The following is a 22,162-nucleotide window of genomic DNA, read 5'->3' on the forward strand; positions in this document are numbered from 1 at the left end:
AGTGTTAGTACGAGAATTAAGGAAAAATTAGGGAAAGGAAGTGAGTGGAGAAAAGGTAGGGGAGATTAGGGGTGATTAAGTAGGGGGGATAAGGGGAGATGATGTAGGGGAATGATCGGAAAGGATGGTGAGTTGGGAAGGGGAAGGGATGGGCAGGGAGGAGAGGAAAAAGAAGGGTAAAGGAGTGTTAACTGGAGAAGTAAGGGGAGCGGGGAGTAGAAAATGGGAGGTGAATATAGGAGAAATAAGGGGTTATAGGATAGGTAGATTTGAAAGACCTAATTAACGTCTTAATAGGCCGTCAAACCTTTTTTTGTAGGCGCGAAGCGCCCACTTGGACCAATTTTTGTTTTGTATTTTTAGAATTACCGATACCATCTTTAGGGGATTTGTCAGAAGTGATCCTTCTGGCTCAGCGATTACACAGAGGATACAATCCTGCAAAGCTGAATCTCACTTACACTGATATCTGCAACATAGACTCTATTGAAGTTAACTTGTTACCAGAAAAGAAGGGTATTTTTTTAAAACACGTCGAGTATCAAGTATCGAGTAAGGTAAGAGTCAAACCACTCGACAATAATTGAAGAATAAACTAATATCCTGTCGAATTAACTTAAAAATTTCCTTTAAAAATTCCTTTCAGAGATTTAATTCTGTCGTATATAGAAGATACAACGACTTTGTGTCACTCCACGAACTCCTTCTGACCAGGTTTCCCTATAGGTTGATTCCAAAATTACCACCGAAGAAAATTGTTGGGGGTGAGTTACCTAACAAAATACGAATTACACCAAACTCTCGGTTTCTGTCCCCCCGGTCTCGGTTTTTCTAGAACAGCGTGGCGGAAAAGCACAGTGCGCGGTTACTCACATGTGGAGATTGCGCAATATTATGCATTAACATTGGACTGGAATCGAGACTGGAGAGTTTGGTGTACCCATAAAATGAGATGAGAGTATTAAAAATGATTAATTTTAAACAATTTTCCAGCTGATTCTCAATTCTTGGAGGAAAGGAGAAGGTCCCTCTTGAGATTCCTGACATTGCTTGCGCGTCATCCAGTCGTGAATAAAGATCCAATCGTTCATTTTTTTTTCACCTACACTGGCGAGGAGACCCAGCACAAAATTCGAGAAGTTTTTCGAAGAGTGCCCGACGAATTTGCTACGTCGGAATTGTCCTCAAGAGCCAAAGAACTTGTACCTCAGGAAACCTTGACAGAATTTGCGAATAGCAGGGATCAAATTCGAGTGATACTTTTGGGGATTTCGAGATTGAAGAATATAGCAGACTGCTTGGCAATCCGGTCTCATGCTTATGCGGTCGACATGGTCGAAATGGGGACAGTCTTGAATAATTTAGCCTCCTCAGAATCTCACGGGACAAGCGCATGGTTGACGGGAGTGGAGGATATGAAAAAAGGATTTCACACAATTTCAAAGTAAGTAAAAGTAATTTTCAATGTTCCAGAAATTTATGGAAATTTTTCCAGAGGAATTTTCTGTAATTTGTGGTAACTTACTATATTTACATGTAAAATTATCATAAATGACCGATTTTTAAAATAACATTCCGGAAATTTTTTAAAATTTATTGTGGGTAATTTATGATAACTTACCATATTTACTTTTAAAATTATCATAAATGACCGATTTTTAAAATAAATTTTCAGAAATTATGGAAATTTTTTAAGATTAATTTTAGGTTTTTTATGATAACTTATCATATTTACCTATAAAATTACCATAAATGACCGATTTAAAAAAAGAATTCGGAAGCTTATGGAAATTTTTTAAATTGTATTTTGGGTCATTTATGAATACTTACCATCTTTACCTGTGAAGTTACCATAAATAACCGATTTTTAAATAAATTTCAGGAAATTTATGGAAATTTTAAAAATACATTTTGGGTAATTTACAGAGAGTGACCATATTTACCTGTAAAATTACCATAAATTACCGAAAATGTTCATAAATTTCCGGAAATTCATGAAAATTTATTTTGAGTAATTTATGATATCTTACCATATTTACCTGTAAAATTACCATAAATGACTGATTTTTCAATAAATTTCAGGAAATTTTAAAAATACATTTAGGGTAATTTATAGAAAGTGACCATATTTTTGTGTCAAATTACCATAAATGACCGAAAATATTCATAAGTTTCCGGAAATTCATGCAAATTTTTAAAAAAATATTTTGGGTAATTAATGATTACTTACCATATTTATCTTTAAAATAACCGACTTTTAAATTTCCGGAAATTCATGTAAATTTTTTAAAATATATTTTGGGTAATTAATGATAACTTACCATATTTACCCGTAAATTTACCATAAATAACCGATTTTGGAATGAATTTCAGGAAATTTATAAAAATTTTAAAAATTAATTTTGGGTAATTTATAAAAATTGACCACATTTAACAGTAAAATTACCATAAATGACCGAAAATTTTCATTAATTTCCGAAAATTTTTAAAAATCTATTTTGGGTAATTTATGATAACTTAGCATATTTACCTATAAAATTACCATAAATAACCGAAAGCTGTTATAAATTTCCTGAAATTTATTGAAAATTTTTTTAAATGACTTGGGTAATTTATGCTATCTCACCATATTTACCTGTAAAATTACCATAAATGACCAAATTTTCAAAAAAATTTCCGCTAAAGTAAAAAATTAATTTTAGGTCATTTATGGTAATTGACCATATTTACCTGCCAAATTGCCATAAATGCTGGGTAATTTATGATAAATTACCATATTTACCTATAAAATTACCATTAAAAAAAATTCTGAAGTACATGGAAATTTAAACAAATGAATTTGGGTAATTTATGATAATTTACCATATTTACCTGTAAATTTACCATAAATAACCGATTTTTCAATAAATATCAGGAAATTTATGGAAATTAAAAAAATGAATTTTGGGTGATTTGTGTTAAGTGGCCATATTTACCTTAAAAATTACCATAAGTGATCGAAAATTGTCATAAATTTCTAGAAATTCATGGAAATTTAAAAAAATAAATTTTGGGTTATTTATAGAAAGTGATCATATTTATCTGGAAAATTACCATAAATGACCGAATTTTTAAAATAATTTTAGGTTATTAATGATAACTTACCATATTTACCTATAAAATTACCATAAATGGCCGAAAGCTTTTATAAATTTCCTGAAATTTATGGAAATTTTTAAAAATTTCTTTTGGGTAATTTATGGTATCTTACAATATTTACCTTTAAAATTAACATACATGACCAATTTATGGTGAATTCCATAAATTACCTCTAAAATTACGGTAAATCTCTAAAAATGATTTTTTTTTAATAACTGATTTCCGAAGAATGATGCTAACATGCCGTATTATTTGATAAAAAATTTTAATATTCTTTAAATATCGTTAAAAAAATTACGTTTGAAATTCAATGATTTTTTATCAAAAGTACCGATTTTCTGTACAGAAATGCCAACAAAAGTAAAAATGATGAATTTAATGACTGAATGATCATACAAAAAAAATTATAATCTTAAAAACCTAATGATTTTTTTTGTTGCTGAAAATAAAAAATTTCGACTAACAAAGCTGTCATAAAATAACCCATTTCCGGTGAAAAATGTTAATATAAACTTAAACTGTTCCAAAATTGTCCATCTTCTTTGAAATTTATATCTATATTTCGAGTAAAAATCGCTAGCTTCACCTAAAATTGTACCAAAAATTATTAATATTTTTTAAAATTGAATTATTTTTTACGAAAAATACCAATTTCAGGTGTTAAACACCAACATTAACTTAAAATTGTTAAAAAGTTTTGAATCTGCTTTGAAATGGATTTTTTTTGTAGAACTGGATTTTAAGAGAAAATTTAACTATTCTATTTTTTGTTAAAAATTTATTTTCTCCCGCCTTTTTCAATTGCTCTTTTTGTATCTGATGAGCCGAAATTTCTTTTACATCATAAATAAAAAATGTATCTTTTTTTTCATGAAATTTCCACTATTTGGCTGAAAATTTACATTTTTTAATTCAAAATTCAACTGTTTGTTTTAAAATGTTTACTTCGCGCAAAATTAGTATTTTTGATAAAAAATAAATATTTATGTTTTGAAAATTCCTCTTTTTCATGAAGCTTTTAAAGCTCCCAGCTTAAGATTTATCATTTTAGTTGAAAATGTAAAATGCAGAAAAAGGAAAATGCAGTTGAGTTTAAAATTAAGTTCTTCAACTGAAAATTCAACTGTTCCATTTTAATTGAAAATTGATCTGATCTAAAAATTCTTGTCGGTTGAAAATTCATCTTTAAGGTTGGAAATAAAATTACGTCGTTAAAAGTTAAACTTAAAATTGATATTTTTTATTTAAAATTTAATCACTCTGTTTGAAAATGTAACTATATTTTTTTAAGTTAATTTCTTTTTTTAATGTAATTGTTGTAACGGGAAATTTAACTTATTCATCTCGAATATTGAAAATTATCTCTCTTTTAAAAAGTTAATATCCTTGTCTAAAAATTATTCTTATCGGTTAAAAATTCAAGTATTTCAGTTAAATAATTATCATTAAGGTTGAAAATTAATCTTTTACTTTGAAACTAAAATTACTTGGTTAAAAGTTAAACTCCTGATAAGTTTTTTTAAAAACTTTTTTTTTCAGAAAATAATGTTTAGTTTTTAACTGAAAATGTAATTATTATGCCAGTTGAATATTCCATAATATTAATTAAAGACTAATTTATTTCGTTAAACATTCATTTTTTGGCTTAAAATTGAATTATTCAATTTTCAGGTGAAAAATTATCTTTTTCAGTTAAAAATTCGTATTTTTTGGTAGAAATTAATCTTTTTGGTTAAACATTCATTTTTTTGGCTGAACATTAGATTTTTTTACTTAAAATTTAATTATTTAAGTTTTGGGTGACAATTTATATTATTTTTAACCAAAATTCTGTTTTGTTAGTTTAATAATTTAACTAATTCAGGTGAAGATTAATCATTTTTGATTGAAAATTCATGAGTTAAGTTAAAAATTAATTTTATGAACTAAAAATCTAACTATTCCATTTACGGTTGACAGTTTTTTTTTATTTCAAAATTCAACTATTTCTTCAAAAAATGTATGATTTTTTTTTGAAAATTATTTCTTTTTTGGTAGAAAATTAATCTTGTTAGTTGAAAATTCATTTTTTTTTTAAATTCAAGTCTTTTAGTTAAATGTTCATCATTTTAGTTGAAAATTGTTTTTTTTTTTGCTTTAAATTAAAGTATTCTAACTAATGTTTTTCACAGAAAACTCAACTTTTAGAATGAATGGAATAAATTAAAATAAATAATTAATAATTAAAATAATTAAATTAAAATAAATGATCCAAAATAACGTTTGGAGATTCTAATTCTTGTTCAAATTATTATAATTTTTGTTTAAAAATACCAACTTTTGATATAAAATAACATCGTAACCAGAAATTGTTAAAAAATTATAAATCTTCTTTGAAATCGAATGATTTTTTAAAATTAAAAACGTCAATTTTTGACTAACAATATTATCGCAATCCGAAAATTTTCAAGCTAATCAGTTTTATTATTTTAAACAAAAGTCATTGGATTTAAATCTAATGATTTTGATTCAATGACAATATCGGATGAAACACACTAACGTAAGCTAAATTTGTTAAATACCTGTAAATATTCTGTGAAATATATTTTTTTTATTCAAAAATATCAATAATTTTTTATGAAAAACTCTAAAATGACAGAATATTATTCAGAATTTTATATCTTCTTCTACAATTCATAATTTTTGTTAAAACTATCCAATTTTCTGTAAAAAAAACTTTTATATATCCCAAAACTATTAAATAATTTCAAATTTTGTTTAAACCTATATAATCATTTTTGTTTTAACCCTCAAATTGCATACATGCTAAAAATCTCGGTGAAGTGCATCGTGGGTCTGCAACACCCCAGCGTATTAAACCGTGTATTGTTTAACCTCTATTGAATGTATTATTACAATAAAATTATTCGATAGAGTTTAAGGTATCTTTTATAAGGTGGAGTTCATTTTATAGCCATTTATTTATTTTAAGTTTATTAACAAAATTATGGAAAAAAGTGAAAAAATGTGTTTTTTACTTAAAAATTCATGACTCATCCAATTTTAATTATTTTAACCTGAAAATTTAAGACTATACTTTTGAAATTGTGTGCTTTCATTAGAAAAATATTGCAACATGGGTGCATTCAAAAAAAAAAAATATTTATTTGCACATTTGAAAAGTCAATTTTATGATAAAATGATGAATCAGATTTTTTTCTTATAAAAATCGAGGAACTTGGACATGTAATACCATAAAAATACAAGAAATTGAAAAAAGAGACATATATATCTTTATTTTAACAACTATATATTATTCAACACATCCAAAGTCTACTCTTGCATGACGCGCTGCCGTAAGTTATGAGCTATCTATGAAGAAAAAAAGTATTAAATAATAAAAAAAAATTATTTCACTTCATATGATATACTTGCGTTAGAAAGTAAACAAAAATTAATAAAATTTCAACAACAAAATTTGCTCGAAAATTACTTTTACACTGACAAAGTACACACTGGGTGTCAAATACCCCACGATTTTTTTACCTTCACTTTCAGCAGCTGCTGCTAGTAGACTGACGCTTGACGCAGTATGCTAAACGACTTTACTTATAGTTAGTGTCTCCAACTAAAGCTAGATGGCGACATTTACTCAATTTTTTCGAATTAAGTATGATTTATAAGAGTTTGAAAATTGCTTGAGGTCTCAAATACCCACAATGCACTTTAAGGGTTAAATAACGCGTTCGTTCCGCCACACTGCTCAGACCCAGTTCGCTGATCAATCTCTCTAGCAATCACCCCAGGCGAAGAGCTTCGAAAATTCGCACTATAAAATTGATTTCTTATGATTTTCAGGGAAATTAATCTACTTTCAACCAGAGCTTTGCAACAAGCAGTGAGAGAAGAAACTATGGTTTGTGAACGTTTGAATTTATTATTGGATATTCTCGTGGCTCACAGAAGTTTATGTGAAAGACATGAAAGGGGAGTCAGTGCAGATCATCAGCGAGCTTTGTCGACCATGTTGGCTTTGAAAAAGCGACAAATGCAAGGCGTCATTCGCGGGACTGATGTGAGTTTTATTTTTTTAAATAAATTTTATTTTTTTAATATATTTTATTTACATTTACAGGCGTCTGACTCACCTAAAAATAAAAAAATAGTGTAAATAGTGACACAGATTTTTAAAAATAGTGTCAAAATAGTGTCCAGCAGTTTCTTCAAATTTTGTCAAACATCCTGTTTATTTATCGCAGGTTTTAAAGTCTTTCCTCTCTTTCTCATTTTTCTTCTTGACTGAAAATTCTACTATTAAAATTTTCGTTAAGAATTCATCTTTTTTTACTTAGGCATTTTTTAATTATTTTTAGGCCTGAAAATTCACATTTTTTTGGTTCAAAATTCAACTGTTCTATAGAAAGTTAGTGTTTTTCTGTTAAAAAATTGAACAATTTGATGGAAAGTTTTAATAAATGTTTGAATTCCTCTTTTTGATTATTGAAAACTTATCTCTTTTGGTGAAAAATTATTCTCCTCGGTTAAAACATGTTTGCTTGATAATTTATGTAATTTGTTCAAAATTCTGATTTTTTTGTTTCGTTTTCTGTTAAAAAAATTTCAACTGATAATTTAACTATTTAGTAAAAAATTTAATAATTCAGTAAAAAATTTCAACTATTTGGTTGAAAATGGAACTATTAATAGAAAATTCGCCTTGTTGGCTGGAAAATTTAACAATTTAGTAGAAAATTTAATAATTCAGTAAAAAATTAATCAATTTAGTAAAAAATTCAACTATTTGGTAGAAAGTTCAACTGTTTTATAGAAAATTCGTTTCTTTATTTGCTAAAAATTAATTTTTTGCAATAAAAAATTTACCTATGATATTTTTGGTTCAAAATTGACTTTTTGTAGTTTAAAAATGTAACTATCTCATTAAAAATTAATGAATTTGATTGGAAATTTATCGTTTTTGTAGAAAATAAATCTTCTTGGTTGAAAATCCAACTATTTGAAACAAAGTTGATTTATTTTTTGAGAATTTGTCTCTTTTGGTAGAAAATTAATCTTTTCAGTTGAGAATTTAATTGGTTGGTTGATAATTTATGTATTTTTTCAAAATTATTTTTTGTTGTAGCAAATCAATTTGTTAACTAAAAAATGCAAGTGTTTGGTAGAAAATTAATATTTTTCAGTTTAGGATTCAAGCTTTGGGATGAAAATTCGTTTTTGTTTTGGATTATAATATTTTGTTTTAAAATATTAAATTTTTCGTTGAAAATTAATTTTTTTCAGATTGAAAATTCTACTCCCTGGTTGAAAGTTGAATTACTTTTTTAGAACTTATTTTTTTTTTTAGATAAAAATCAAATTTTTCAACTGAAAGTTTAACTATTTTATTGAAAATTCACCTGATTGGTTTTAAAATAACTTTCCTGTTGAATATTCATATTCTTAATTCAAAAATTCAACTATTTTATAGAAAATTCATCTTTTTGGCTGGAAAATTCAACAGTTTTGCATAAAATTCAACTATTTGATAAAAAATTACACTGTTATTAATTACTAATTAATTAATTGTTTTTCAATTATTACTATTTTGTAAAAAACTCATTTTTTTATTATTAATTGATACTTTTGGTTTAAAAATTTATCTATTTCGTTTGAAAAATGTTGGCTCGAAAAAAATATATACTAAAAATTATTAAAATAAAATTTGGACAAATATCACATGCATTGTTTAAAATTTTTGTTTAAAATTTACGTAAATTGTTGAAAAAATCGAATTTTTTAGTAGAAAATTAAACTATTTGGTTTAAAATTGATGTATTTTGTTGAAAATTCGTTTGTTTTGGTCATATTTAACTGTTTCTTATTTAGAGTTAAATTTTTTTGGTTTTAATTATAGCTATTAATTTTTTTAAATTAGTATTTCCAGGTTGAAAATGTAACTGTTTTCTAGAGAATTCTTCTCTTCGGTTTGAAAATTTAACAGTCTTATAGAAAATTCGTTTTCTTTGTATGGATTTTTTTATTTAATCTGAAACTTTAGCTATTAAATTTTTGGTTAAAAATTTATCTGTTTTAGTTAAAAATTTAACTGTTTGTTTTAAAATCCATGCATTTTATTTTTAAAAAAACCGCCTTTTTCGACCAAAAAATTAATCTTCTTGTTTGAAAATCCAACTATTTGGTAGAAAATGTATTATTTTGTTAACAATTCGTCTTTTTGGCGGAAAGTTAATTTTTTGGACAAATTTGTAATTGCTTGGTTGAAAATTCATCGTTTAAAATGGAATATTCAATTCATGGGTTGAAAGTTGAACTACTTTATTATAATGTCGTTTTTTTTATTGATCATCAGAATTTTAGTTGAATATTCACTTTTTTAAAACTCAGAATTAAACTATTTTATTAAAAATTTAACTGATCGGTTTTAAATTTAATTTTCTGTTGAAAATTCATATTCACGGGTTAAAAATTCAACTATTTTATAAAAAAATTCATTTTTTCACTTAGAAGTTCCAGAATTTTGTATAAAAATTAAGAATTTAGTACAAAATTAAACAGTTTTGCAGAAAATTCGATTTTTTATTTTAAATTAATTCTCCTCAATAAAAATTTAAGTAAACCTTTTATAAATTATAATCGATCATTTTTAATTTAAAAATTCGTCTATTTATTAAAATAATTTTAGAAACGAAAAAAATATAAACTAAAAAATAATAAAACAAATTTTACCAACATCTCATCCATTGTTCACAATATTTAATTGATAGTGTATGTAACTTGTTGAAAATTGGTCTTCTTTCACAAAAAATTTAACTATTTGGTTAAAAATTTATATTTTTTGATTATATTAAGCTGTTTCTTATTTAAAATAAAAATATTTTAAGGTTTAAATATCAGCTGTTACATTTTTTGTTGAAAATTAATATTTCCAGATTGAAAATGTAACTGTTTTGGAGATAATTGTTCTCTTTGGTTTAAAAATTGTATAGTCTTGTAGAAAATTCGTTTTCTTTTTATTGAAAATTAATTTTTTAGCTGAAAATTTAACCATTCGATTTCTTGTCAAAAACTTATCTTAAAAATCTTAAAAATAGTTTTTTTATAGAAACTAATCCTCTTGGATAAAAATTTAATTATTTAGTAAAAAATAAATGTATTTTGTCAAAAATTCGTCTTTTTTTGTAGGAAATCAATTTTTTTTGTTTAAAAATGCAACTGCACGGTTGAAAATTACTCTTTTTTAGTTGAGATTTAAAGTATTTTATTCAAAATTCGTGTTTGTTTTTTATTATATTAAATTTTATTTATTTACAATTAAATCCTTCTTGGTTTAAATATCAAATAGATATAAACTATTACATTATTGGATGAAAATTATGATTTTTGTGATAAAAATGCAACTGTGCTTTAGAGAATTTAGCTATGTGGGTTGCAAATCCAAAGGCCTTCTAGAAAATTCATTTTCTTTTAATGGAAAATTAATTTTTTTTACTGAAAATTTAACTGTTCGATTTTTGTTGAAAGTTGATCTTTTTTAGTTGAAAATTTAACTATTTGTTTAAAAATTCATGTATTTTCTTTAAAAAATCTTCTTCAATAGAAAATTAATCCTGTTCGTTTAAAATCGAACTTTTTGGTAACAAAAAAATGTAGTTTGTTAATAATTCGCCCCTTCAGTAGAACATCAGTTTTTTTGTAAAAAATGCAACTGTATTGTTAATAATTAAGCTAGTTTAGTTAAGGTTTCAAGTATTTTGTTGAAAATTCGTCTTTTTGATTATATTAAAGAGTTTTTTATTTAAAATTAAAATCTTTGTTGTTTAAGCATCAATTGTCACTTTTTTTTTTGTAAAAATAAGTATTTTCAGGTTTAAAATGCAATTGTTTTTTAGAAAATTTTTCTCTTTGGCTGGAAAGTTCAGCCATCTTATAGAAAATTCGTTTTCTTTTTATGGAAAATTTATTTTTTTAACTGAATAATTAACTATTCGATTTTTGGTTAAAAATTGATCTTTTTTAGTTGAAAATTCAAATATTTGGTAAAAAATAGATTATTTTTTTAGAAATTGGTCTTTTTGGTAGAAAATCAATTTTTTGTTAAAAATGAAATTGCATGATAAAAAAATTAATCTGTTTAAGTGTGTTAAAATGTTTTTAAAATTAACTATTGCATTTTTTAGTAAACGTGAGTATTTTCAGATTAAAAATTTAATTATTTTTTTAGAAAATTCTTCTCTTTGACTTAAAAGATGAAAAGTTTTTTCGAAAATTTGTACAATTCTAGAATATAATTTTGTTGTTGAAAATGTTATTATTTGGTTCAAAATTATTTTTTTGTTGTTGTTAAAAACTGATCTGTTTGGTTTGAAAATTCAGCATTAGCGAAGAAGTTCAAAAATATTTTTTGAGGAAAATATCAGACATGTGAGAAAACAGTGCGTTCAGTATTATTATTTTTTTATTAAATAGAAATAGCAGAATGGTGTCATCGCTAAAAAAAAGTACCAAATAGTGTGATGAGTCCGAGGCCTGCATTTATTTAAATAATTTTTAAATCAAGTTTTCCTTATTTTAATTGCTTTTAATTCAGAATAAATTATTTTTTTCTCAGGCTGATACTGTGGAGTATTTAGAAAATAAAATGGTGGCTCAAGAATCTATAATTGCGAATGTGGAGTTGAGGAATTTATTTTCGCTTTATTGTCTACACATGGAAACGCAGTTGGTCCATTCGCATTTAGAAATTCTTGCCACAGTTTTACAAAGTCTTGTGAGCGTCCAGATTCGAGGACATTCGGAGGTATATTTATTTTCCTCTAATAATTTGTATATTTAAAAAATTTATAGATAGCGCATGATTTAAAAAAAGAAAAAAACAATTTAATTTTGATACTTGTTTCCACGAGTTTATTACATGTAACTAAAGTTCGCAACGTTTATAAACATAATTTTTGTTAAATTATTGACTTTTATTTTAGTTGAAAAATAAGGTTTTTCCTGCCATACGTACCGAAACACTATTATTTAAATTGTTTCATTCAAATAAAAATATTATAATATATTTTTAAACATTGGACAGTGTAAAAATCCATTTTAAAAATATAAATACATTGAAAAACCTTTAATATCATTTAAATTAACCCTCAAAGTGCATACATGGTAAGAATCACGGTAAAGTGCATTGTGGGTATTAAATACCCCAGGGTATTTAATCATCTATTCTGTAACCCCTATTGAATATTTTGTCACAATAAAATTATCGGGTATAGCTTAAGGTATCTTTTATAAGGTAGAGTTGATTATATTGTTATTTATTTATTTTAAGGTTGTTAAAAAGATTATTGGAAAAAAGTGAAAAAATGGGTTTTTTTTTTACTTAAAAATTCATAACTCACGCAAATTTAGTTATTTTAACCTGAAAATTTATGTATATACTTTTGAAATAGTGTACTTTCATAAAAAAAGATATTGCAAAATGGGTGCTTTCAAAAAAGATATTTATTTGCACCCCACGATTTTTTTTACTTATAGTTAATGACTCCAACTAAAGCTGGATGGCGAAACTTACTCATTTTTTTCGAATTAAGTATAGTTTATAAGAGTTTGAAAATTTCTTGGGGTGTTAGACACCCACAATGCATTTTAAGGATTAAATCTATTCATTAAATTTTTTATTAATTTAATGGATTTCCTATATCTTATTCATTAAATTTCTCTAGAAAATTCGTTTAAATCCGTAAAAATCTTTGAAATCGCCTGAAATCCTTGGATAATTAACCCCTAAAGGGCATACTGGGTATATAACACCCAGGGACTTATTTACGCTTTAGCAAAACGTACCAAATTCAAGAAAATGGAACATATGGCGCCAGATTAACAAATTACATAAAAACCTATTTTTGTATGTCATTTTAAGATAATTTTGATTTTTACAAATCCAAAAAGGATTTTTTTAACTACTTTAAATTTCAAAAACTGTTATGAAAGCTTTTTTTCTTAAACTAGATAGATTGAACATTATTAATTGATGTTCTTGTAAAAAACGATCCAATATCGTCGGCACGGCACAGGTTTGAATACCCTTGGGTACTTAAGACCCAGTATGCTCTTTATGTAATTTTACGGAAGTGTGCCCTTTAAGGGTTAATAAAATACTTTTTATGTTGTAAAATTCCTTAAAACACCATAAAATCCATTAAAATCTTTGAAATTATTAGGAATCCCTTAAAATTTTCATTAAATTTGATTTAATTTCTTTTCAAACATTCTCAAAAAATCCCTTGAAATTTTTTACATCTCTTCAAATTCTTTAGAATTTGAATACTTTTAAAAAATAAAGTTTTAAAGAATTCAGACTTTTTGTTTAAATTTCATATTTTAGTGTTAAAAAAAGAACTGAAATCTTGTCTGAATGAAAATTCACCTTTTTTCGGATATTTTTTTCAATTAAAAATTCAGCTATTTTAAAGGAAATTGTAACTTTATTGGATAAAAACGCATGTCGTTTTTCGGGAATTTTTTTTAAATTATAAATTCAGCGATTTGAAGAGAAACTTTATCTTTATCGGATGAAAATGCAAATGTTTGACAATTTCTATATTTTGTTAAAAAGGCATACTTTTGGGTTGAAAATTCCACTGTTTTGTTAAAAATTTAACAATTTCTTAGTAAATTTACTTTTTGTTTTTTAATTTATATTTTGATGTTAAAAAACGAACCGGAATCTTTTCTGGGTGATAGTTCAACTTAAAAAATAAATTGTGTCGTTTTTTTTTATTAAAAAGATCATCTTTTTTAGTACAAAATCTAATATATTTTTTGAATAGAAACGCAAATATTTGGTAGAGAATTTAACTATTTTTTTGTTTTTTCATCATCTTTGGTTGAAAAAAAGATTCGTCCTTTTTGAATTCAAATTCATTTTTTTTTGTAGGAATTTATTTTTTCTTACAAAATTCATCTGTTTTTGGGGAATTTTTTTTCAATTAAAAATTCAGCTATTTTGAAAGAAATTTGATCTTTATTGGATAAAAATGCAAGAGTTTGTTTCACAATTACACTATCTTATTTAACTATTTCTTAGTAAATTTACTCTTTGTTTTTTAATTTATAGTTTGGTGTTAAAAAACGAACTGAAATTTTTCTGGGTGAAAGTTCAGTTTAAAAAAAATGGTGTCCTTTTTAATTAAAAATTCATCTGTTTTAGAACGAAATATAATCTTTTTTTGGATAAAAATGCAACTATTTGGTAGAGAATTCAACTATTTTGTTATATTTTCGTCATTTTTGGTCGAAAAAAGATTTGTCCTTTTGGAATTCAGATTTTTTTTTGTTCAGAAAAACTTATTTCTTGTTTAAAAATTGCTTTTTTGATCGTGGAATGTCAATTGAAATCTTTTTTTAACCGAAAATTCAACTATTTTCACAAAATTTATCTTCGAGATTTAAAAATTTACCTGTTTTAGTACAAATATCATTTTTCAAATGAAAATGCAACTTTTTGGTTAAAAATTTATCTTTGGTTGAAAGTTTAAGCACATATTTTGTTAAATTCTTTTTAAATTGAAAATGCTCCTCTTTTGTAAAAAAAATAATTGTCTTAGTTTGAAATTTCATGCTTATTGGGTAAAAATGCACCAGTTTCGTAAAAAATTAATTTTTTTACTGAAAAGTCATATTTTTGTTCGAAAAATCAATTTTTGTAGAGAAAATTCGTCTTTTGGTTTGAACGTTTAACCATTTCGATAAACTTTTATTCCTTTCATGAGTGAAAAATCTTGATTTGTTTAAAATTTGTCTTTTTCGTTAAAATTGTTTGTTTTGTATAAATTTCATATTTTTTGATTAAAATATAAAGTATTACACTTTTTTGTTCGCAATTTATCCTTTGAGGTTAAAAATTCAACTATTATGTTAAAAATTGAATTATTTTGTCGAAAATTCATGTATTTTGTTAAAAATCCATCTTCTATAGTAGAAATGACATTTTTTTTGTTTTAAATAAATTAATAAATTAATAAAAATTTTATGAGACCGGGAAAAACCGGAAATTTGTTTCTTGACCGGAAATTTTTACAAATTTTCAGTAGAAATATCTGCCCAAGTTCGATTTCAATACTTTTTGAAATAATTAGTTGAATTGATATCTTTTTGAATTATCATATTCTGTTTACAATGCTTTATTCAAAAACCCTTTACTTTAAAAATTCTTCATTTTGGATTTTTAATTTCAAGAATTTTAAAGTGCAGTCTGAAAGACTTACACAATTAAAACTTAAAAGCGTTTGAAGTTGAAAATTTTTGATAAAAAACAGTATTATTTTATGAACAGTAAATATTTTTTTACAAGGAGGGATTAAAAGGTATTGTAAAAGATTGCATGGGATTGAATGAAACTGTATACGATTCCCTAGAACTTTAGTTACATGTTAATATTTTTATATTCACTCTATATTAATACAAAATAATTTATTTATTTTTTGTAGAATAAATTTTGATAGGTTTAAGTTAATTTTTATTTAATTTTTGCAAACAATTATATTTAATTTCTAGCTAGCGGAAGTGTGGAAGTCTATAGAACAGCAATGTTTACCAGAAAAATCAGCCGGTGGTTCAAACGGATTTTCATAGCAATACCCTCGGGATAAAATTGCAACTTTCTGTACATAATAAATATTTAAATATTTAAGATGTTTAGGCGAATTCAAGTTGATATTATTATTATAATAATTATAATAATTATTATTATTAATAAGAAAGCAATGAATATTTTTTTAATGCTTCGTGTGAAAATATGTACTTACGTATGTTTTATAAGTAATTGCAAAGTTTGTACATATATCAAGATGTACATAAAATTAGGCATGTAATGCAGATCGAGTTAATGAGCGTTGTATTTTTATGCAAAATATATTATTTAAAGTTTAGCATAACGAGTTTTCTTTCTTTCTTTTTTATTCTGCTTCCTTCTTGCGTCAGGTAATTATAAAATTAACTTAATAAACTTGATAAATAAAATCAATAAAATAATAATATAATATTTAAGAAATAATAAAAATAACAAATAAATATAAAATTATAATATAATATAAAAAATAATCAACAAATTGTTGAGGTTTCTTCTAATAAAAAATATAAATAAAAATTTTCAATCATTTATTAAATAAATTTAAAGATTAATTTAAAATGGTAAAATGAAATTTTTTTTACTAAATTCACTTGTTTTTTTTTCTTTCTTTTGGGTTTCCCTGACCAACTGTTCATTTTTCTGATCATTAATATTCAAAAACCGGCATTTTAATCTCGTAATTTTTTTTAAATGTACTATTTTATAAATGAAAAAATCCAACTTGAATTTACATTATAAATTTTTGAAATTAAATTATTTATTTTAACCAAAAAAATTCTTTTCTGTCATAAAAAAAGAAATTTTTAATTTAAAAAGACACATTCTCAACAAAACTGTAGGATTTCCCATCAAAATGATTAAATTTTTAACCCAATATTAGAATTTTTAACCAAATCGTGGAATTGTCAACAACCTAAAATGCATTTTCAGACAAATGGTCGAATTAAAAAAAAATTAAACTTCAACAAAATAATTGTATTTTTTAGAATAAATTTGAATTTTTAAGACGAAAAAATAAATTTTGAGTCCAAAATGATAAATTTTCGTCTATAGACAGATATCGTCCTTTCCTTTTTGTTCTACTTCCTTCTTGCGTTAAGTAATTTTAAATATAAGAAACAAATTGTTTAAGTTTCTTCAAATCAAAAATATATTTTTTTAAAATAGTTTATTCAATTAATTTAATGATTAATTTAAAGTAGTAAAATGAAAAGATTTCTTACTAATTTATTTATTTCTCTCACTTTTCTCTGATTTCAAAGACCAGCATTTTAATCTTCCAATAATTTTAAAATAGCCTATTTTATAAACGAAAAGCCCCATCTAAAATTCAGATTAGAAAATTGTTTATTTTTAATTTAATTATTTATTTTAACCAAAAAATATTCTTTTTCTGCCATTAAAGATGAATTTTCATTTGAAAAAGACAAATTTCAAACAAAACTGTGGGATTTTCCACCAAAAAATGATTAAATTTTTAACCCAATATTAGAATTTTTAACCAAATTGTTGAATTGTCAACAACCAAAAATGCATTTTCAGACAAATGGTCGAATTAAAAAAAAATTAAACTTCAACAAAATAATTGTATTTTTTAGAATAAATTTGAATTTTGAAGAAGAAAAAATAAATTTTGAGCACAAAATGAAAAATTTTGGTTTATAGATAAATATTCAGAAAAGCAGTTGAATATTCAACCAAAGATAATAATGATCTTTTAAAAAAATGCAAGAATTTTTAACTAAATAGTGGAATTTAAAAAAAATGGTTTAACCTTTAAGTAAATAGTTGAATTTTAAACTAAAAAATTGAGTTCCCAACGAAAAATGTCATAGTTGATGATTTAACTATACAAAAAAAACGAATTTTGAACAAAATTCAATTTTTAACAAAATTCATTTGAATTTTTAAGCTGCAAATATGAATTCTAAAGAAAAAATCGAAGTATTAATTCTTTAGTGAAAAAAGTTTAAATTCCTACCAAAAGAGATGAATTTTAAACCAAAAAGACGACTTTTTTTAACAAAATACATGCATTTCAAAACAAATCATTGAATTCTCAACTAAAAAAAGATCAACTTTCAATCAAAAAAGGTAATTAGGAAAATTAAATTGTCAGTACCAGCTAAAAGATCAATTTTGTATGAAACAGTTAAATTTTCGATTCGAAAATATGAACTTTTAACACAAAAGTTCATTTTGAACTAAAAAGTGACACTCGTAGCCAACGAAGAGGAAATTTCAAACCAAGAAAATTATATTTCTATCAAAAAAGCCTCATTTTTAACTAAAAAAGGTAAATTTTCAACCAAATAATAGAAAAAAAATTTTCAGTTAAAAAAAATTATTTGTTAAAAAGATGAATTTTCAACAAAATAGTTTAAGTTTAGCCCAAGACAGTAATTTTAAAAAAAACTACGAAGCTTATACTGAAATAGTTAAATATTTAGTTAAAACAATAAATTTAAAAAAAATTAATTTCAACCAATGAGATGAATTTTCAACTAAAATTATCAATCTTTAAAAGAAAAAAAAAAGATTTTCCGTCAAGGTAGTTTAACTTTTCACCAAGTGTTTCAATTTTCCTTTAAAAAATTCATTTTTAACAAATAATGTAATAGTAGATATTTAAATTTAAAAAAAATTTAGTTTTAGATAAAAAGCAGCTAAATTTAATGGAAAAAGAAGAATTTTCAACAAAAGTTGAATTCTGAACCTGCGGAGATTGATTTTTAACAAAATAGTTGCATTTTTATTTAAAAAAAAAATGATAATTTTACTAAAACAGATGAATTCTTAAACGAAAAAGACGAGTTTTCAAAAGAGTATAGTTGAATTATCAACCAAATAGGATAGCTTTTGAATAAAGTTGTTGAATTTTAAACAATTAATGTAATAATAGATATTTCAACTAAAAACTTTTTTATATTTTTTCAAAAGCGGTTAGATTCAACCAAAAAAGGATAATTTTTAACAGAAGTTAAACACTCAACAAAAGAACATTAATTTTGAACTAAACAGTTACATTTTGATCCAAAAAATATGAATTTTCTACTAAAACAGATGAATTTTTTAACGAAATAGACGAAAGAACGAAAGAAGAACAATTTTCAAACAACCAGTTGCATTTTGATCCAAAACAGATTTTCCACTAAAATATTTTCAAGCAAAAAGGATGACTTTTTCACAAAATGTTTAAATTTTCAACCTAATAATACGATTTGAAATAAAAAAATAAAATTTTCAAGGGGAAGAATCTGCAAAAAAAATAAATAAAATTTCTGATAAAAATAATTTATCATGGTGGTCGGAAAACTTCGTTTTGAAAATTACCTCATTTTTTTCCTTCAATAAGAAATGAGTCAGGATCATCAGATAAAAAATCAGGTAAAAAACGCAAATAGCTGGAATTTAAAATAAACGAAGATAGTTATTAATAATAAGAATTAGTTTTAAAAATTATTTTTGCTCAATTAATTTAATTAATAAGTTAACAATTTAAAGGAAAAACTGTAACTATCTAGTATGAATATAGAATAAGATAGCTATAAGCAATAATAATTTGTTTAAAAAAATTATTTTTGCAAACTCCAAGTGAAAAGTGGACAAAAAGTAAAAAATTTCAGAAAAAAACGTAATATCTAGCATCACTAAAAAAAATATTATTAAAAATAATAATAAATTGTTTAAATAATTAGGTTTCTCAACATTAAGTCACTACTATCTCACTCTAATTGAAAATTGGACAAAAAGTCGGAATTTTTTGAAAAAACCGCGACTTTCTAACTATATTATAAGATAAAATTGCTAGATAGCGCTGGCTGCTTTAGTAGAAGTTCCGCGAAAATTCAAATTGGATTAATGAAAATATATGTTTTTTTTATACAAATTAATAATAAAAGCTTACAGTTGAATCATAAAACAATTTAAAAGTGAAATTCGCTCAGTTATCAAATAAATAAATTACTATTTTAAATACTGGTCAGATTTTCTTCCATAGCTGTGAATTTCATAAACATAACATTATTGTTTAGTTTTTTAGGTTTCTATTTAGTTAAGAAGTCATATTTTTAGATGAAAGTTGAAGTTATTTGTTTAAAAATAGTCTATTTTTGCTGAATTAAAATGTTTTTAATTTGAAATAAAAAAAAAATTTTTGGTTGAAATATCAACTATTACATTTTTCGTCGTGAATCTTTTTTGGTTTGAAATTCAACTCTCTAGTTGAAAGTTGAACTTTATTAAAAATTCATTTTCTTTTATGAAGATTAATTATTTTAGTTGAAAATTAATTTCTTTAGTTGAACATTTAACCACGTGGTTGAAAGATGAAATACTATATAAGAAATTATTATGAAATTTTTTTCCGAAAAAAGATCTACTCTTTTGTTGAAAGCTTAATTATTTTATGGAAAATATGTTTTTTTTTAACAAAGATAAATTCTGTTAACTGAAAATTTAACTGTATTCCATATTTGTTTGTAAATTCGTTTAAAAGCTCATCTTCCCTCGTTGAAAATTAGTTTATTAAATTTTTCATCGAGAATCCATCTTTTTTGGTTGAAAATTCAAATACTTGGTTAAAAATGCATTTTATTGGTTGTAAAATCAACTACTTTCCTGAAAATAAATTCTTTTTAACTGAAAATTTAACTATTGCATTTTTGGTAGAAAAATGATTGTCTTTACTTTAAAATTCAACTATTTTGTTGAAAATTAACTTCTTTGTTGAAAAAATATATTTTCGAGTTGAAAATCCTAGTATTTTAAGATTCATTTTCAGCTGAATAGTCGAATTTGAAAAAATTAAAGTTCAACAAAATAATTGATTTTTGTAGAATAAATTTCAATTTTGAAGAAGAAAAATGAATTTTGAGTCCAAAATGATAAACTTTTGTTCATAGATAGATATCTTAATTATTTTAGTTGAAAATTAATTTCTTTAGTTGAAAATTTAATGACGTGGTTGAAAGATGAAATACTGTATAACAAAATAATATTTTAAATTTAAAATTTTTCTGAAAAAGGGTCTTCGCTCACCTAAGAATTGAACCACAGAACTTCCGATTGCCGGTCAAGTTCTTTTCCGTTAAGTTATTAAATTAATGAAAATTTAACTATTTAGCAGAAACATCGTCTCTTCGGCTATTTGGTTAAATAAATAATAAAATAATAAATTATGGTATTTTTTAAAAGAGAAAATATTTTTAATCATAAGAACGAATACCTAATTCAAAAAGATAATTACAGAAATCATTGAAAAATCATTCGAAATTATTGAAAAATACAGCATTTCTTATTCAAATAAGTTTTGTTTTCTGCATGTAAAAATAAAAATGTAATTTTTCGTCTTTTCCATTTTCTTCCTGAAAAATTTCTCCTTTTTCTCCTTCTTTGAGTTACTTCTACGTTGTTATCCCTGTTTACATTTTTTAAGTAATAACTGCAAAATTCACATTGTTGCGGCTTCGAATCCCAATGCTGGGAAGCGAAATAATTTTGCTTTTCTTCCGTAGATGTTTAAATTTAAAAATGAAAATAAGAAAAATTAACAAATTTGAATCTTACCTATCCTAAAAATCATTCAAAATTAGAAAAATGTTTAAAAACTATAATGAAGTTGTTTCATTCAAAGGATTTAAATTTTTTCAAAGTTTGATAATATTGCGATCGATGTAGATAATTAAAAATTTTTTATTTATTTTTTAACAAAGAGCCCAACTGCATCATAAAATTGAAATTATTTTTTAAATAATTATATTTATATAATATATAATATTATATAATAATTATTTTTAAGTTTTCACAATTAAAACCTTTCCAGCTTTAAAGATTTGCGTATTGCATTCAAAGTTCTTCAATTTTTCAAGAGTTACAATTAAATATTCTTGAATTTTGAGATTATAGAATTGAACGTTATTAAAATTTTTAATATTTATATTTTAAAGGTATACAATTTTTAAAGGATTTTTTAAAAAATATTTCAATAATTTTGAAGCTTTATAATTTAAAAGTTTAACTGATTGGTTAAAAGCTGAACCCTTTTGTTCAAAAATTATTTGTTTGCTTTGGGGTTTAATATTATTATTAGTTGAAAAATTAAATTATTGGTTAAAAATGAATGTCTTTTCTCAAAAATGGTATTTTGCGGTAGAAAACTAATCTACCTGGTTGAAAGTTGACCTATTTTTGAAAAATTTATTTATTTTGGTTGAAAAATTATCATTTTAATTGAAAATATAACAATTCAAACAATTATTTTATTCAAAATTTATTTTATTTCGTTGGGAATTAAATTTGTTTGTACGAGGGTAGTTCAATAAGTCCTTAGAATGACCAACAGATGGCGCGCGAATCGCTCCAAATCATCTGTTTTCAGTCAGCACCACTCCCGAATAGATA

The 22,162-nt window shown here is 24.1% G+C and overlaps 1 protein-coding gene across 1 annotated transcript in view; it reads left to right on the top strand.

The window, feature by feature from the left end:
• LOC117170105 (sorting nexin-8-like) overlaps nucleotides 1-16,035 on the top strand; it is a 48,929-nt gene extending 32,894 nt beyond the window's left edge. The window contains exons 4-9 of the mRNA XM_033356637.1: nucleotides 364-557; nucleotides 647-764; nucleotides 994-1,444; nucleotides 6,976-7,192; nucleotides 11,744-11,932; nucleotides 15,685-16,035. Coding sequence (XP_033212528.1) covers nucleotides 364-557; nucleotides 647-764; nucleotides 994-1,444; nucleotides 6,976-7,192; nucleotides 11,744-11,932; nucleotides 15,685-15,762 — 1,247 coding nt within the window. The 3' untranslated portion in view covers nucleotides 15,763-16,035. The remainder of the gene's footprint in view (nucleotides 1-363; nucleotides 558-646; nucleotides 765-993; nucleotides 1,445-6,975; nucleotides 7,193-11,743; nucleotides 11,933-15,684) is intronic.
• The last annotated feature ends 6,127 nt before the right edge of the window (nucleotides 16,036-22,162 follow it).

The sequence above is a fragment of the Belonocnema kinseyi genome, chromosome 3 (genome assembly GCF_010883055.1).
Source record: "Belonocnema kinseyi isolate 2016_QV_RU_SX_M_011 chromosome 3, B_treatae_v1, whole genome shotgun sequence".
NCBI lineage: Eukaryota > Metazoa > Arthropoda > Insecta > Hymenoptera > Cynipidae > Belonocnema > Belonocnema kinseyi.